Source organism: Anastrepha obliqua, chromosome 2 (assembly GCF_027943255.1).
Source record: "Anastrepha obliqua isolate idAnaObli1 chromosome 2, idAnaObli1_1.0, whole genome shotgun sequence".
Taxonomy (NCBI): Eukaryota; Metazoa; Arthropoda; class Insecta; order Diptera; family Tephritidae; genus Anastrepha; species Anastrepha obliqua.
Genome location: NC_072893.1, coordinates 125,292,288 through 125,312,040, shown reverse-complemented (window position 1 = coordinate 125,312,040; position 19,753 = coordinate 125,292,288). Strand labels below are relative to the sequence as shown.

The window sequence follows — 19,753 nt, the reverse complement described above, 5'->3', positions numbered from 1 at the left end:
AAAGAAGAGCAGTAATGAAAAACCTCGGCTTGGAAACAAAGAGGCGCCTTCAACTCAATTAAGGATACGCTAATTGGTGACGTTTAAAATTTCCGCTCGCCACATGGAAAGCTGCAAAATGCCACTTACAACTACACCACCGGTGTAACGGTGCATGTGTGCGATTGTCAGACGACAAATGCGGCAGCACAGCCAGAAAAATACAAAGAAAGTCAACTATAAAGTCGCACAAGGAAAAGCGCAAGGAAAAAATCAGTGGCAGCAGCTGATTGCGGACAAATGAAAAGCCACTGTGCGATAAAAATGCATTTCAGCCAACGCCCGCAGGCCATTACGCTGCTGTGTTAAGCGGCGGCATGATTGAAAGCAACAAAAGGCTTGGGTTGGGGAGAGCGGAGGGAGGGAGAGTGTGGTGGAAATAGCAGAAACAAAAAACATTTGGCAGCATGAAAATATGCTGACTTGCACAAAAACACAAAACAAAAAAAAAAAACAAAAACGAAAACAATAAAGTTTTGGCGCAAATGATGTGGCATGCTGGGCGACAAAACGTTTTTCGCAAACTCCCAAAAAACAAAGAAGGCAGCAGTAAATGAAATGTTGCAAGCGCAGTGAATATTTATGGTAAATAAAAGGGTGTGGCGGGTAAACAAAAGCAAGGAAAACAGGAAAATCGTAATTTAAAAGTGACACAAAAAAGGGTAGATCTTTGAGTTGGTGTGTGAATTTTTCAGACAGACACATGTGCTTAAATATTTGCATTAAGTTTTTGCTATCAAAAAGAAAGGAATAATAACATTCGGCGAGAAAAGGAAACCTTCTTTTTACAGAATACAGGAAAACGACGAACTTGCGATACTGGAGCCGAGTTGCTGGAGAGCTACATTATTCATTTCTCTTTAGTAAATCAGGATAGTTTTTTAAGAGAACTTCAAAATGTTTCTTACGATGCAGGCTTCGTTAAGTTAATATAAATCTATGACAGCCTATATGTAAATTAGGGTGTACTCTCTAGATGAGAAAAAATCGGCATTGTGTTTCTACTGCAATCATATTTTTTTTTATATTTTCAGACTTTCGTCAAAAATAGGAAACATAAATATAATATTAAGAATTACGTGAGGCGGATCCATTTGAAAGCACATCCAAAACATTCGTTATTTGATTCCGTTGATAAATTTTTTAAACATTTCTATGTAGGCCTTTTAAACTTAAAGGACTCATGTGAAGTAAATTGTTAAAAAAATTATTTTTGAAAACTAGTTTTTTTAGAGGTATTTTCAAATCGGTTCAGGTCTCGTAAATCTTAATATGTTAGAAAAAATATAAAATATAAAAATAAAAAATATTTTTAAAAAACTAATTTTATTTATAAAAAATCGATTTTAGGAGGTGTTTTCAAATCAGTTCAGCTTATGTAAATTTTAATATTTTTTTGAAATATTGTGAAAAAAATATTTTTAAAAATTACTTTTTTGTATAAAAAAACGATTTTTAAACTTATTTTATTTATAAAAAATTGATTTTTAGAGGTGTTTTCAAATCAGTTAAGCTCATGTAAATTTTAATATTTTTCTGAAATATTTTGAAAAAAATATTTTTTAAAATTACTTGTTTCTATTATATAATAAAACAATTTTTATAGCTAATTTTATTTATAAAAAATTAATTTTTTGATGTGTTTTCAAATCAGTACAGCTTATGTAAATTTTAATATTTTTCTGAAATATTGTGAAAAAAATATTTTTAAAATTACTATTTTATATAAAAAAAAACGATTTTTAAAGCTAATTTTATTTATAAAAAATCGATTTTTGGAGGTATTTTCAAATCGGGTCAGCTCATGTAAATCTGAAATATTTGGTGGAAGTCTTCAATAAAATAAATTCTATAATTCCAGTAAAAAAGCCGCACCTTTTTTGGTGAGGCATCTTAATGTAAGGTTCGGTTGAAAAGTTCGTTCAAAAATAAAACCTACTTAATTGTTCGACATAGCCTCTTTTTAGACTCATACACTTCGTCCAACGCTATTCTAGTTTGTTGATCCATTAATTCAAGTCTGAAATACTGGCATGTGAAAAATGCTCTTTCTACCCTTGAATCTTCTTGAAGATTTTTAATGGACTGGAATTGAAAATATTTTTCAATTCAATTAAATTGCTTGACTACGAAAATTCGATGCCATAAAAGTATTTAGACAGCAGTTTAGCCATCCATTCCTCACTACGTAATTTCAATACTGCTTTTATTCCTTCATCGACTTTGTTTTACTTTGAAAAATTTGCACAACTTAAGCTCAATATTGCAAGCTGCCCGCGATGTGAATAATCTTTTCAGACCGCTTGCAGCAAAACGCACGCTAACACAACGAAACCCGCGCAAGTAATGATTGCCAACCGTTATTAGCTTAAAGAGCTTAAGACGCTCCGTAACTTCGCCTTCACCATCCCTCCTTCTCGCGCGCTCTAAAAGTAACACATAATAAAAAGTGTAAAGAAGCCGCCCACATCGAACGCTTGCTTTGAAAACCACAATGAATATGTCTAATAAATAGACAAGGACCCGTGAAGGCAGGAAGAAGGGCAATTTTTTTAGATTTTTTTTTTCTGTTTCGCATTGGATAATTCGTAAATTATAGCACAGCTACTGGATAATGTGTGGTAATCACATGTCTGCATAACAAATAAATAATGTTGAAAATAGAAAATAAAAACGTAATGCCACACAACTAACAGACATGTTGAGGTTAATATGGGTCGCACGTACAGGATGTACGTACCAACTATCAAATGGCTCGGTGGATGCACGAGTGGCGTTGGCGTTAAAGGCACAAGCAGCGCGAATTTCGGATGGTGGGTGGTTGGTAGGTAACTGATGGGCTTTAAATTGATTTAATATTAAATTAGTTGGGCAGACCGCAGAGCAAAAGCGGGTGTAAGCTAAAAGTTTGCTATGTATTTTATTAAATGCACAAAAGTGAGCTGTAGGCCAGAGCAGAGGCGTTAAAAGTAAATGATAGGAGGTGAGAGCAAACAATTTTATGCAAATTGTAAATAACTTGAGAAGAAAAAAGTGTACATAATGGCAAGCAAGAGCCTCGAAATGAAAATGGATTACGATTATCAGTTGAGTGAAGTTCTCAGCCTTAATTAAAGATATATAGAAGATGATTGAAAGAAGGAAAATTTGTGCCCCATCAATAGTTATGACCCTTAATTCTTTGGTCTCGCCAGTTGTTGAGTGGCAGTGCTTTTATAGGTACGCGGAGAATGTAGTACTACCTAACTGTACTACTTAACTGTACTACTACTATCTACTTAAAATTTAGAAACCAAGAAGCAGTGAAGTGCTATAGCCATTACTGATTCAAAGCTGCGACTTTGAAGATCTTACGAATTGGCGCTTTATTTCCATAAAGGCTTATAGTAATCAAAGAGTTTTGGGACGCTCATCTTGTCCTATCAACCTCATACGGTACATGTGCTCATCCAGTGCGAAGTGGGAGGCGGATCGTGCGTTTCCTGGAAAATGGTAAAATAATGCTACGATTTCAATTCATTGAGTGGCAGCGGACGGCCCAGCAGCAACAGCTACAGTTACAAGTATGACATGGAGATGAAGTGTTTCTGGACAGGACGACGACAAAATCAGACATTTGAGTCAGTCACTTAGAATGACATCAGACAGAAGATTAGGCGATAGTTCATAAATACTGCGCTATCGAAAATTTTCCGATGTTCCATTTACTCCAAAACCACTTATAAAACCAGTGGGAGAAGTGGATGCTATCGCTGGCGTAAAATCTCCATATGTTCACAAGAGAGGGTCCTGGATGCAGGTACGTGGTACTGCCAATAGACATAAACACGGCTCCCCCTTGATGAAATATATATAAAAATATTTAAATCGGTCCCGGAAGGAAAATAAACCGTGGAGGAGGAATGTTATACATAGTGTTAGTGAGAGCATGCCCCGCGTTCCAATGTTGCGATGGTGTCTTTAATGATGTTTCTGATATTTTTTATTGTAAAAAAAACAACAGGCTAATAGCAACCGAGTGGGTAAGGAAATTGCTGAAATGAGGAATGTCTGTGTCTTCTCTTTGCGATTGTTGCTTTTATGATTAGCCCTAAATGAGTTCATCTGCAAGGATTCCGTCAAAACCACTCAACTAAGTTAGCACCAACAGTTCAAAGATGTCACTCTTCCCCATTGTAAAAGTATTTTGATAGTTAACCTTGCGGTAAATATCTCAATGACCTTCTGTGGCGACCAATTGGTCTTTTTTTAAAAGCAGCTGTTTGATAGAAAGATTTTTCATAGCAAGATTCTTGAAAGAAAGGTTCTGCAGGGGATTTTTGAACCTTTGCACGTTGGCGATGGCGAGTATCGCAGGCGATGGACGACGACATAGACAGAGTGCAGCGAATAAACATCCAGTAGCTACGTTGGCTGGGTCATGTCCGCCGAATGGATAAAAACGCGTCGGCTCTGAAAGTATTCGATGCGGTACTAGCTGGTGTTGGCAGGGGAAGGTCTCTTGTGCGTTGGAAATATCAAGTGGAGAAGCAATTGGCGCTGGTTAGCTCGAGAAAGGAATGAGTGGCGCGCTTTGTTAAATTCGACCAAAATCGAGTTATCAAGCAATGAACGTGGCCCATTTGAACTTGGAGTCTGGAATAAAAAGATTAAGACCTTGAAGAGTGATACAAAAGCCCACTCCGCCGGTTACCTAAGACTTATTCCACTATAAACTGGGAAAGCTATCTTTACAAGTGGGGAAGCTACAGCAAGCTAATTCGCTCTAGAAAATATTTAGTATTGCAATTAAATTGGTGTACTGACTGCAGCAGTTAGACGGCGAGGGCCAAAAATTCCTTTCCTCCCTTTAAAAGCTAAATATAGGGCTGACCATATATTTTGTCCAATTTTTCAGCCACAACAACCTGACCTAAGTCAACGCTGACACATTTTTTCTCCACACCCGCACGCATCCAAATATCCTCCCCATAAATTACAATGCGTTTAGCAAACATAAAAGGTACACATACACATACGCAATCAGTAGAACTTCCTAAGCTGACGCACTTAGTTATACGCTGTGCCTATCAACATTGCTAAGCCGAAAAACGATGAAACGCCTAAAAGTATGCCAAGCGATACATTTTTCTGATGCCTTCTGAATTTTATATATTTTTTTTATTTTTTTTTATCTTTTTTTTGACGAACATGAGTGACGTTTACTCTCAAATTATCGCACAAAATTTCGCAATTTCGCTAACGTGCCAAATTTAAAAATAAAATTGCGTTAAGGCCAACGAAAAGCGCTATGCGCTCAATAAAGCCAAGCTAGGCAAGGCAAGAAAATTGCACCAAATAAAATTACAATGCCTTTGATGTGTGTGAACAGCAGCAGCGGCGGCAGCAGAAAGTGTTTGTATAAATAAATTGAAACAAAGTGAAGCGGCAAGTTAGCAATTGAGGCCGCAGCAACAAAAGCCGTGTCGTGTGAAGTGTGGCATGCAACGCCTTTTTTTGAGATGCAGCCTAATAGGAAGCGAAGTAAAGGCAGGCAAAATGTGCGCACAAACAAAAAAAACTGTTGTGGCTAATAGAAAATTGGCTTATTACGCTGTTTTTGATAGCATTACTGGGTGCTGTTTTCGGTTGATTATTTTTCTAAGGCACGTAATTTGAGGCACACAAGTTAAAGGATAATTGAAGAATTAGTTACATGTGTGTTTGGGCAGTGTGTGTTGTGTGAAAATTGCGCTAACGTGTCGTGAATTAATTTTTCGGTACTTATTCGATTGAGCGGAAGATGAAAACGAAAGAAATGAGAGCGGGCATGAATAATGAAAGCAAGAAATTTTTCGAAAAAACAAAAAACGAAAAAATGTAGGCAACGAAAGTTAAATTTTCAACAAACGAAATTATTTAGGAATGAAAGTTAAATCCTCCGGAAAGATATTTTGAAAATGATAAAAAAATTTATGAAAAAAAAGTTCTGCAAAAAAAAATAAAATAAAAAAAATTCGTTGAATATAATAATATACACATACTTAAATAGTCTACAAGTATACCATAAGCAAGAGATTTCAGCCACCACATTTATATTTTCTTAAAAATATAAAGCAAAAAATTTTGATGTATCATAAGCGGGAAATGTGTAGAAAATGGGGAAAACGTCTACAAGTTGAATATCAAAACAAAAAATATTTGCAAAAAAAGAGAAATTTTCTTAGGAAATAAAAATGTGTGAATATTAAAAATAAAATATTGGGAATTTTATATTTTCTTCATAATTTTGAGTTTTCTTACAAATTTTAAAACAAAAATTGATATTGTAAGGGACATCATAAGCGAGAAATGTATAGAAAAAGAGGAAAAGTTCAATAAGTTAAATATCACAAAAAAAGTATTTGCAACGGAAAGTGAAAATATTTTGCGAATGAAAAAAATTTTTGAAAATGGAAAAAAAATTCGAAAATGGAAAAAAATTTAATATGAAAAATAAAATATTTGGAACATAAAAACTAGATATTTAAAGAGTACCAACCAAATTTCAATAACCATAATTATATTTTCTTCAAAATTTTACAACAAAAATTAAAATTTTAAGGGACTTTAGCTACATCGTAAGCGCAAAATGTATAGAAAAAAGGCGTAAACTTCAACAAGTGAAATATCAAAACAAAAAGGAGTTTCAACAAAGCAGAGTTTTCTTAGAAAATATTTTTTGAATGAAATTTTTTTTCGAAAATGGGAAAAAAGAATTTCGAAAATGGGGAACAAAATTTTGAATATGAAAAATAAAATATAAAGAATATATGATTTTATAGAAATGTATTAAAAAAGGGGAAAACTTCCTTAAGTGAAATATCAAAACAAAAAGATTTGAATTTGTTCAGAATATATTTTGCGAATGAACATTGTTCGAACGGTGAAAAAAAAATTCCGATAGATTATTCTTTTTATGCCATTTTAGAGCGCAAGCTCTGAACTAAAAGATTCAACAGTCTCGAGACACTGAGAAAAGCCATTGTCAGCGAGTGGGCCAAAATACCTGCAAGTCACATTTGGCCAGCTTGCGATTCGTTTCTGGACCGTCTCAAGGCCACAGTCAAAGCAAAAGGTGGTCATATCGAGCTTTGTATTATTTTCACATATTTTTTACTTTCAATTGAATAAAAGCAATTTTCCAAACTAAATGTATGACCTTTTTAATTGGTTACACTTCAAGTGTGGGACCTTGTAATATGATAAATAAAATATTTCGAATATAAAAAAATCATATTTCAAGGAACTACAAGTGTATCGAAAGTAGGCGATCTCAGCAAAAAAGGCGGCAAATTTTTCTAAAAATATGAAATAAAAAAAAAATTAAAAAAAAAGTTCGAATAAAAAATTTTGGAAAAAAACGAAAAATGCAAATTGTATGTACTTTGTATGTATGTATTATTAAAATAAGTAAAAAAAATTTAAGTGTAAAAAAACATATATCGGGTGTTTTTCTAGCCGCATAAGAAACTTTTCTTTCTGTTCAGTACAATTTGAAAAGTCATCATGAATCATTAAACGCCAGAACAGCCCTTCAAAATTGTGAAAATTTACTTCGAAAAAAAAAATTCTGTTCGTGATTTTCATTGAACGACGTTGAAATGTCGAAACGACATCGTTCTCAACTTGTCGCTCTTTGTTCTTCGACTAGGTGGAACATTTTACGTAAGGATATTGGCTTTCGTGCCTATGAAATACATCTCGCTTGCGAATTCAAGCCAGATGAAGATCGTTTGAGTCGCCTATTTGCTGATTTGGCTCATCGTCACCCTATGATTCTTTATAAGGTCCACCGGTGGGTCAACAAGCCGCTTTCAGGCCCTTACTTCGAGTGCGCCAGATATAGTAACTTTTCCAAAGGAAAAAATCTCATTCTAAGTTGAAACAAAACAAATACTTCTTTCGAGGACCTGTGGATTCAGATTAATGAGCGCATTAACACTTCATAGTTAAGCTTTGTCAGGCGTGAAAAATATTTTGGACACAAAGAAATTTAACTAATTTGGAATTTTTTAAATAAAATTTTTTTCGTGTTTTTTGCCTTTTTTTCATTAATAGAATCACACACTCAATTGCCCACTTATCGCCTCGAAGTAGTCAACTCTAATCAACATTCGATTCGCTTATAAGCTTTGCCTACCTGCAGGCGTTGGTGCGATTAAAAGCACGCCAACGCAATGATTTGCATACTTTACGCCAATTTTTCAATCACTTCTACACTCCATATATGTATGTGTGCGTGTGCGCGTGCTACAAATAATTTGATGGTCCATTTGTGGTAGGAAATATTTAAATTCTTGACACAGGAAAATTTGCTTGTGTCGCAAAACGGGGTTTCGAAGGCAAAATATTTGAAGTAAATAAAGGCATGTGTGTGTGCGTATGCACATAAATAAACATTTATTACTTATTGTAAATTCAACAAATATTTTTGTTGTTGCCCGCCACACTTGCAGTACTTCAGCGCTGCACACAACAGCATCACAAATATTTAAATAAACGCTTGAGGTCACAGTGTATAATACACATGAGCTTATAATCCCTAAAGTATGCTACAATGTTATGGAAATTTATGAAATATAGCCAGCTGTGGAAAAGTTATATGCTAATAATAACAAGCACTCGAGTGCGCAACGGTCAATGCCGTGCCAAATGCTTAGCCACCTCTTTCGCTCTTCGGCGCTCGATGCTCGCCACTGTCACCGTCGTTCATAAGCTCGCTCTCGAGTTGCATGTTTTTGTTGTTCATATATAGATATTTTCTTTTTTGCAGCTTTTTGTATTGGTTAGTTTGTTGGCTTTGCAAAGCATACTTATTAGCCACATGCAGCACGTGCAACATGCATGCAGACAAGCTTAAAAACGCACACATGGCAATACATATTTACATTTACATACACACATGAAGAATTGCGAAGTACATATGTATGTTTGTATTGTTATTCTGTAAGCTTTGTTGAGCCGTTTGTTGTTGTTATGTGCATATGCATGCCTGTGTTTGTAGGCGCGTCTGAGCTGCGTTTTACAAGCGGATTTGGGTTGTCATTTCGCGCCAGCGAGCAAATGAGTGCTAGCGAGAGGTGTTTAAATTCTAGCGTTGGAAAACAGTATTTGTGTGCGTGTGGGTGTGCGTGTTGGTGGTTGCGTGTGTACTGAACAGTTGGTCAGAGAAGGAAAATTGTTAATGATTTTGTTTTATAAAATACTTTTAAATAAAAGAAAAATTCTTAGGCTGCTTCATTGTAAAAAGTAAAAGTAATTTTAAAAAGTTTGAGTTTAAAAAAAAATTAAACTTTCAAAAATATGCGAGACTTTTTCTCAGCAATTTACTATTTTGCGTGATTGTTTAGAATAATTTATATTATTTTTAGCTTTAAATTAGGGTGGCACACGCTTGCCAGTATTTGAATGCCTTTTTGGCAGTAAAAAAATAATTGGAAATATTTTCCGACTAATTGTTTTTAATTTGAAATTAAAATTTTTTATTTGGAACAAAATAAAATAAAAATATAAATAAAATAATAATAATAATAAAAAATAAATAAAATAAAAATTTATAGAACAAATATGTTTTTATTTAAACAAAGTAAAAATAAATAAGTAAACTTTTCGAAACTCATTTTTATAAGCAAACATTTCGCATTAGTTGGTTTTGATAAATAAAAATAGTTTTTTCCAAAAATTGCTGAGTTATATTTCGGCTCTTGGTTAAAAAACAATTTATTAAAAGTTTGGATTTGCTTTATTAGAAATTATTAACTTTCCTAATAGTATTAAGAAATTGGATTTCATTTGTAAAAAATCATTAAATATATAATAAAAATATTTTTTCAAAAATTGACAAACTTTCAAACATTTCTGTAAAATTTAACGCTTTTGTCATATTACGGTATCTTGTTTAAAAAACAGAAATTGATAAAATAATTGATTTTCTTCATTTGATTATAAAAAAATATTAAATATTTAATAATAAAAATATATTTTATATTGTATTTAATCTTTATAAAAATAATATATTTTTTTCGAAAATTGCCAAAATTTCAGATATTTCTATAAAATTTACTTCCTTACTTATATTTCAGTCTCTTGCTTTAATCTTGCTTCAACATTTTTTTATATAAAACTAGCTCCATAAAAAATGATTAAATATTATATTTAATAATAAAAATATTTTTTTCAAACATTGGCAAAATTCCAAGCATTGTCATAAAATTTCTTTAGTTATATTTTGGCCTCTTATTTTAACAAAATTTACATTGAAATATTGGATTTGCTCTATAAAAAACTATTAAATTTGTAATAGAAGTAATAAAAATAATTAAGAAAAAATTGGCAAAATTTCAGACATTTCTATAAAATTTACTGCTTTAGTTATTTTTTTATAAAAAATTGGACTTTATAAAAAATTATTAAATATTTAATAATAAAAATTATTTTTTCCGAAATTGGTCGAATTTGAGATATTTTTATAAAATTTACTTTTTAGTTATATTTCGGTATCCTTTCTTGAAAAAAGTGTATTAAAAATTTAGATTTGCTTTATAAAAAAAGATTAAAATATAATAAAAATATTGTTTTTCAAAAATTGGCAAACTTTCAAACTTATCTATAAAATTTACTGCTTTAGTTATATTTCGGTTTCTTGTTCCAATCTTGTTTTGTTTTTATTTTTATTAAAAATTGGATTTACTTTCCAAAAAAATTTTGAAATATATAAGAAAAATTGTTTTCGCAAAAAATTGGCAAATTTTCAGATATTTCTACAAAATTTACTTCTTTAGTTATATTTCGTTCTCTTGTTAAAAAAAAATTTATTATAAAAGTATAATGTTGTAAATAAAAATTTTTTTTTTCAAAATTGACAAACTTTTATACATTTCTATAAAATTTACTTTTTTAGGTTTTCTCAAAAATTGTCACAATTTCAGACATTTCATTACAACTTACTTGTTTAGTAATATTTCGTTCTCTTGTTAAAAAAAAAATTGTATTCAAGAATTGTAATTTTTTACAAAAAAAAAAAATATTAAATATATAATAAAAAATTTTTTTTCCAAAATTTCAGACATTTCTATAAAATTGACTACTTTGTAAAATAATAATAATTTGAAAATTTAAGTTTTAAAAAGTCCAAATTTGTTAACATTTTCAAATATTTTATCTCATCATGTTAGTTTTAGTATCATTTTTTATTGAAGTTTTGTAAAAACATATTTTCAAATTTTATTCATTCCAATTTTGTATTTGTTTATTTTGGATCAAATTTGTAATTAAATGTTTTTTTCGGACTAGAAACAATTTTTGAACATAGTTTTTTTTACTAATTGTTTTGAACAATTTAAAAAAAATTGTTGTAATGCGTAAAACAAAATATGTTCAAATTTTATTTATTTTTTTGTAATTTTTCGTGTTTTTTTTTTGTGAATTCAAGTTATTTTTGTGTTATGGATTTTAAAATACAAAACCAAATTCTCTTTGATCAACCGCATTACGGATTTTCTGAAGCAATAGAGTTTTAGTCATATAACGAACATTGCCACTTTATTTGCATTCTTGTGCCAAATAAATAAATCATTCTCAGATATTTTCAAAATGTGTAGATATATTCACCTTACCAATTTGATACCAAAAAATTCATCATAAACCGAACAATGAAGTTCTTAGAAAATTTTCCATCGTCGAAATCCAGAATAAACCCGATAGACAATAACAGCAATCGTGCGCCGTGAAGCAGACTAAGAATTTGGTGCATGAATTGAAATTGAAGTTCAGTTTTGCTTATCGAAATTTCTATTCAGCAAAAACTTTAATTCTAAACGAAATATTTTCATTACGCGAGACTTCTATAGACGCCAAATTTTTTCCTTTTCAATTTTACTTTCCCTCTCCATGGACAAACTCAATTGATTACTCTATCAAAAATTACCGGAAATCCGATGCCAACGTCGTGGAAGAGTCTACGGGTCGTAATGGAGTGCTGGAAACAATAGGAAAACACTTAAAAGCGCTTATGAATTGCTTTAGGGCGCTTAGCGGCGTTAACGCAGGATATTTGTTAAGGATATGCCGCAAGCGAGGAAGGCAAACAACGTGGCTACTCTCTACATAAATAGATATGTGCGTCAATGATAGACTATTTTACATTTTTTCATTCACTTTCGTTTTAAGTGACTCAGCGCATTGCTCCTGCCGAGGGCGAAAGATACGCGCAAGAGTCAAACAAAAGGGAGCGCTAAAGTGACTGGCATGACTACGAAGATTAGATCTACAGCGTTTTTAATGCCTGATATACCATATACACATACATATCTATGTATACATATATGCATGTGTGTATTATGCGTATTCTTGCATTCGAAGAAGTGCCTTTCTCCCTCCTCTTGCTGCCACTGATATGACAATCGCAATGCTTTTAAGGCCAATCTGCGCGAAATTAACTATCAGCTGATCATTTGCGATTCACTTCAGTATTTCGCATCCATCCTCGAGCATTTATCCCTTCACTGGCATGCCAGTTTAATTTTCTGCCTTAACTTTTCCATCATCCCCAACGCTTGATTTGTGGTTGTGTTGACTCTATCATTGCCACAAATCTAGTCAAATTGGTTGTGGCGGCGGCAGTGCCGCGTGATTTACAAGGGTAGGGGTCGCAGCTTGCTAGCGCACTAAGAGGGCAGAAAAGTGGCTGGAGAGGCAAGAGTTTGTGCTGGTGTAGACAATTGGCTTGGTAGTTGTGCAAGCGCACGCTTTGATGCGCAATGCTTACGCTGACAGCTGACACTTGTCAAACGTTGACACATACAAGTCACTTACAAGTCAAGGAGCAGTGTGAGGCAGACGCAAGCGAGTGATTGATAAGTTCATTTTTTTTAAGTAAATTATTTGTAATAAGATATAAAAAAATGTATTGCAAAGTTAGCGCATGCAACGAGTTTGGCGAAAAGTGGCGGTAACTAGAAATTTATGCCCCAAAATATGTGACGGGATTTATTATAAAATCTATGGCTGACAAATTTATTTTAATTTTTATTAAATTCTGAATTTTTTCAGTTGTATTGTGGCTATACAAATATTTCGAAATTTATTTTTATTAAATTTTAAAATTTCATTAATTTTATGTTAAGCATACAAATATTTCGAATTTTATTTTTATTAAATTAAAAAAAAATTGATTTATTGTGGTCATAAAAATATTTCGAATTTTATTTTTGTGCAATTTTAAAGTTTTTCTAATTTTGTTGTGGGCACACAAGTATTTCGAAGTTTATTTTTATAAAATTTTGTATAGTTTTATTGTGACTTTTCAAATATTTCGAAATTTATTTATTTTATTATTATTATTTAACATTTTTTTAAATTCTATTTTGGCTATACAAATATTTCAAAATTTATTTTTTATGAAATTTGAAATTCTTTTTTAGTTTTATTGTGGTCATAAAATATTTCGAATTCTGTTTTTATTACATTCTAAAATTTTTAGGTTTATTGTGAAAATATTTCGAATTTTATTTTTATGAAATTTTAAAAATTTTCTAATTTAATTGTGGCGGTACAAATATTTCGAAATTAATTTTTATTGAATTTAAATCTTTTTTTTTTAGTTTTACTGTGGTTTACAAATATTTCGAAATTTACTTTTATAAAATTTTAAAGTTTTTTAGTTTTATTGTGGCCTATAAAATTTTTCGAAATTTATTTTTACTAAATTTGAACATTTTTTTAGTTTTATTCTGACTTTACAAATGTTTCGAAATTTAGTTTTATTGAATTTTCAAATTTTTTTTATCTCTACTGTGGCTTACAAATATTTCGAAATTTTTAAGAAATTTTCTAATTTTATTGTGATCATACAAATATTTCGAGATTTATTTTTGTAAAATTTTAAATGTTTTTTAGTTTTACTGTGGCTTACAATATTTCGAAATTTATTTTTGCAAAATTTTAAATGTTTTTTAGTTTTACTGTGGCTTACAAATATTTCGAAATTTATTTTTATTAAATTTTAATTTTCTTTTTTAGTTTTATTGTGGCCATGCAAATATTTCGAAATTTATTTTTATTAAATTTTGCACATTTTTTTTAATTTTATTGTGGCTATACAAATATTTCGAAATTTATTTTTATTAAATTTAAAAAAATCTAATAATTATTACGGCTAAAAAATGTCATATTTTCAATTTTATTTTTATTAAATATTAAAAATGTTTTTAGTTTAGTTTTTAAGATTATTTTTACTGGGAAAATATTTTAGTTTTTAATTAATAGGGATTTCTCGATGAACATTTTTTATTTAGAATTTTTGGATTTTTTATAATTTATGCCGCGATCAATCACAAAGTATTAAAAAATATATTAAAAAAATAAATGAAGTTCTAATAAGAAGAACCAAAGTCGGATTAATCGGATAAAAATTAACCAGTAAGATTTTTTGGTTCTTAATTGATTTTTTTTTGTTTTGAATGATGAATTTATTTGATACTATCAATGCTTCTTGGAAATAAAATTTTGCAACTTCAGAACTGCAAAAACCGATGTGAAATTTTTTAAGAAAAAAAATTTGTAATAAATATTGATCAATGACGAATTTAGTTCTTAATCTTAATTCGCATTCGATATTTTGATGAAATATTCATTACGTCAAAATGAAAATATCTATTATGCAGCTTTTAAATATTTCTAAAATTTTTAAAGAAATTTTTCTTCACTACATTCATATCATTGGCATTTTCATTTAATTTTATGCCCACACCTCGGCATTTCACTATCTTGGTGCTTCCATAATCTGCTATCGACCGCAGTAATCCTGAAAACATTTTGTAAGCAAGAGCTTTCAATCACTCCGAATGCGACGAGATGATCCTAAATCCAATCCAGCGATAACATTTTGGAGCAACAAAAACAATTTCTTCACAGTTCTCATGCCAGCATTGAGCATTGGGCATTTTCCTTTTTTAGTTTCTTATTATCCTACAACGAAGGAATACTGTACGTATCAGTGACAGGAAGCGGAAATCCATGTTGATTGATTGATTTTAATTTCCTGCCACAACAAACATGCACAATTGCAAATTTGACTTTTTGATTGTGTACAGAGCACACACACACACACATACGCAGTTACATATACAAATGTATACTCATATATGTACGTCCAAAATTTGTTTGTGGTAGCATCATTTCACAACCACCCACCCACGCGAGGGAGAATGGCAGTCGAACGGAAGAATTCGTAGTGACGGAAGCAGCTGTGTCAGCAATTCAACGGGTGGGTGGCAGTCGCCTCTCATGCCGCCTTGCGGCATACAAATGAATGTATGTTTATACATATAAACTGTGGAAATGACAATGGCAGCCAAAAAAGAAAATAACAGAGAAATCTCGGAAGCATTGAAATGTATGACAGCCAGCTTAAGTCCTGCAGGATACAGGATGCATGATTCTGCTGTAGTTAGCGAACTCATTCGGTGTGTGCGAGCGTCACGCACTGCTACTGCCTATCTGGCGGTGTGACGGCGTTGCAGCCAACTGGCCAGTCAATCACACAGTCAGACACATAAGTAAAGAGTCTAATAATCACTCAGTTAGGGAGGTATTGAAGTGATTGAGTTGCTTGGTTTTTTTGGTTCGATTTTTCAATTCTGCTGTGCGTGGAGAATCAGGAAGCAAGGCAATGACAAATCAGAAAGGGATGGGATGAGTGGGGAGCAGTGATGCTGATGGGCAGGCGACAGGCGGTAGGAAGAGTTTTCACAGCGATTAATGCTATGTTTTCGTAAAGTAAGCAAGTGAATAATAGATTTTGCACGTAAGAATGAGTACCCGCACCAGTCATGCTCAAATTGTTCCGGCTCTTCATATAAGGCGACAAAGATGGTGCAGACACTGATCAAAATTAGTAAGCGAATGTGAAGTACAGTAAAATTAGTTTATATTTAAACCTCCGTTGGGTATTTTTTCTAAAACCTTCGGCTGGGCACCCGGGTCGGGCCTTTTTTCGTTCTGCTCGAAAATCCTTTTTAAAAGGTTGTATACATAAATCGATACAAAATTTAATTTTAGGAAGCTACCTGGAAGCTCAAGTCGTTAGCTATCATAGAAATATGTTAAATTCACGCCCAAAGTTGAAAGCTTGGGCAGAACCCGATACCCAGCGAAGGATTAAATTATAATTGTGTTAAAAAATGTGTTTAGAAAATAATTAAAACAATCTGAAAATCTTTGTTGTGATTCCCAGTTGGAACATTAAGACCATCAATCCCATTCGAGCGGATTTCTCTCTAAAAAACGTTCTAACACCCAATCGTTAAATGAGAGCAACCTAGAGTGTCAAACGGTATGAAGAGCTTTTTCATGGCAGAAATACACTCGGAGGTTTGCCATTACCTAAGGAAGGGCAATCGCTATTAGAAAAAACGTTCTATCAATTATTAAGTTGCTTTATTTTTTTGAGAAAAAGAGTACCATAGTCATCCCAAGCCCGATCGGCTCGTCAAATTTGTATCAAAAAAACGAAAAACAAACTGTTTTGTTTTTATAATGCATTTCAGTGCGTTTTCTTTATATTCCATGAAATTTTCACCCAATTTCACAAACTTTCACCCCATTTTAATCCATTCCTTTCCCTTTAAATTTCCACCATTTCATTTTATACCAACCCATACCACATCACAGCATTCCTTCTCGCTTCATAACATTTTTTTTATAATTTCAAGATTTTATTATGCATATCAACCTTTTTCATTTCCATTTCATTCCTCTCCATTTACCTACTTTTTATCCGATTCCGTTTCACCTCTCCCAACTCCAAAGTTTTCTGCACCATTTCCCATTTTCAATATCTTATTTCAAATTTTTCCATTTAACTCCTTCCACGTCTAACGAATGTAGACCAACCCGTAACACTTTCCAACCTTCCTTTTGGCTTCATAACATTTTTTCATATAATTTCATCATTTTGTTATGCATATCAACCTTTTCCAGTTCTATTTCATTCCTCCCTATTTCACTAAATTTTACCCGCTTCCATTTGATCTCTCCCTAGTCCACATTAGGTTCATTCAAAGCTCCCCACACCCCCTATTTACCACTTCCAATTTCTAATTTTTTCATTTAACTCCTCCTCGTATAATAAATGTAGACTATCACATGCCAGTTATTTTCTTTTATTTTTCTTCGTTTCATTCCATTTCATCCCATGACTCCTATTTTCTTTTCTTCGCTTCATACCTTTTTAAATGCTCCCATTTCACTCCTTTCTTTTACTATATTTCCGCAACCTATTCCATCCCATTTCACCATATTCCTTTTCATTCCATTAACTTGGCTAATCAAGTTTCTGCAAGCATACAACTAGGCCCTGAACCCTTTCTAGGTGTCAATTCTGCATTGAATCAACTCTTCATCATCGATTGACGACTTCATGAGGTCTACTCATAGAAGACATTGGTCTGAGTTGGGCTCCTGCAGAGTAGCCAAGTGCTTTGTGAAAGAACCAAACAGGAAATTAGCGGCCTATCTCATAGAACTTCCCTCAAGGGAAGGGCACAACGCCTTTGGTTAGCCTGTGGTCATGATAGGCATATCATGTGAATCATTGGCGACCCAATATGTCTATCCTGTTGTGGGAATGAGGACACGGTAGAGCATTTTCTTTGTAGCTCTTAGGCTGTTGGCGTGCGATGTATACTCGACCTCTTCCGGATCTCTTAAGATTAATTAATGCATCTAAAAGGCTCGCGGAAGAGTCACCTTAAACCAATTTTTCTGCCTTACCATCCCTACTGTATCTATTCTGTCTCTTTATTCCTTCCACTGTAATCCATCCGGGTGTAGTACTGAGTGCGTACCCACAAATCTAATCCATTATCTGTCATCCTATTCATTAAAATTTTATTCTCCCCAATTCATACCAACTCATTCCCCTGCGCTTCGTACCTTACCATTTTATGCTATACCTTTTCAAATTTTTCTAATTTATCTTTTCTGTTTTAATACATTTCAACGAATATTCAAAACGCTGCACTCTTGACCAGCTTCTATAACTAAAGTCCAGAATGGTCATTTCAATTCGATTCCTGTTCAAGTTCAGTTTCAGTTACGATGCCAGTTCAAATTGTTTTCTTTCAATTCCATTCCATTCCCTTCTATTTCATTCCCTTCCATTCCACTTCACAACTTCATTTCTCTTAATTTTAGTTCAAATTGTCTTCTTTCCTTTCATTTCATATTCTTTCCATTTTAGTGCTATTCCTTCAATTCCATTGGTTCCCTTCCATTGCATTCCCTTCCACTTAATTATCTTCCATTCCATTCCCTTCGATTTCATTTCCTTCCATTCCACTTCACAACTTCGTTCCTCTTAATTTTATTTCTCTCTTCTCCAAAATATTTTATTACGCTCTCTACAACCACCCATAGTTCTCGCGCTCTGTCCTTGTCACCAACACAGCTGTTGTCATCTGAGTGGGCGTATTACAGCTGTCAACTGTCATGATATTCAGTTTCACTACACAAAAATGACAACTCAATAAACATTGGCAACGCCTCAAAGCTCAAACACAGATTTCGCGTGCCAAGTTGTCAGGCAGTAAGGCAGACAACCACAGCTGAAAAGTCAAACAACAAATTCCGCAATACAGTCGAAGCAGCCAACCAGTAAACTCGCCGTGTTGGCTAGCAGTTGACGCCCACTTTCACATAAATATCAGCCAAGGTATTAAGAAATTGACTTGGATATATCATTTACAGTAGCAGCAGCGCAGTGACTGGTGCGACAGGAGTGAGAGGTCAGCATTGGCGGCAGAAATGGAGTGAGAGCTGATGGCCGATGGAGCGAGTTAAGAATACTTCCGCATGGAAGACACTTGGCAAGTAAATGAGCAATCATCGTGACTGGTGTTGGCATTTGCTTTCACCGAAATTGTAACCGCTAGTGTCAGTTATTCGAAATTGCTGCTATCTATACTTTTCGACGAGGAATACTTTGGCGGGTATGCAGAGATGGCATAGCTGAAAAACGCTAGTCATTTGACTGCTGACATAGGCAGGCGTACGGCTTGCAATGTCATTGCTTTGACAGCGCATTTAATGGAAAGTCAGGTTGACTAGTCAGCAGCGGTCTACTTATTGTGAAAATGGGCGGCTTTCCAAAAACTGGTAGAGGAAGTATGTACTGTCGAGTTTCTTGATTAAATTTCATGCAGCTCAACTTTTAATGCAGCTTAGTTTTAATATGTTTTTTTTTTGTTTTTATTATTTTGGTTTTTGTATTTTTTGTGTAAAAAACTTTAGTGATACTTACTTCTTTTCCCGCTTGCCAGCGCCAGTATCACGAAAACCCTTCGCAAAAGGATTGTTATCGATTTTTAATTGAGTAATCTGCAAGAGAAAGAGAGTGAGTGAGAGCGAGATAGAGTGATATAGAGGCAGCAAATATACGTTAAATTATTTCAGGAAAAATAAGAGAAATGTAAAATATACACAGTAGGTTTTTATTTACTAATTCGTCATCTAACTTTTCTCACCTTCTCATTTTGATATGCTGTAACGGCTATGAATTCCGTCTCCTTGAAAACATACGTCCGAAATGTTGAGTACGGCAGCTTTAGTATATCATTGGCTCGCACCAAATGGAAACGTGGCTGGTATTTATGCATTGAATTGAGTATCGTCTGTGTGGGAGAAAGAGAGAGAG

The 19,753-nt window shown here is 33.0% G+C and overlaps 1 protein-coding gene across 1 annotated transcript in view; it reads right to left on the bottom strand.

Annotated features, from left to right (window-relative positions):
* The window catches only part of LOC129238409 (optomotor-blind protein), a 69,798-nt gene that overhangs the window by 12,487 nt on the left and 37,558 nt on the right, over positions 1–19,753 (bottom strand). The window contains exons 3-4 of the mRNA XM_054873432.1: positions 19,584–19,730; positions 19,361–19,437 (exon numbers count right to left, since the gene is read on the bottom strand). Coding sequence (XP_054729407.1) covers positions 19,361–19,437; positions 19,584–19,730 — 224 coding nt within the window. The remainder of the gene's footprint in view (positions 1–19,360; positions 19,438–19,583; positions 19,731–19,753) is intronic.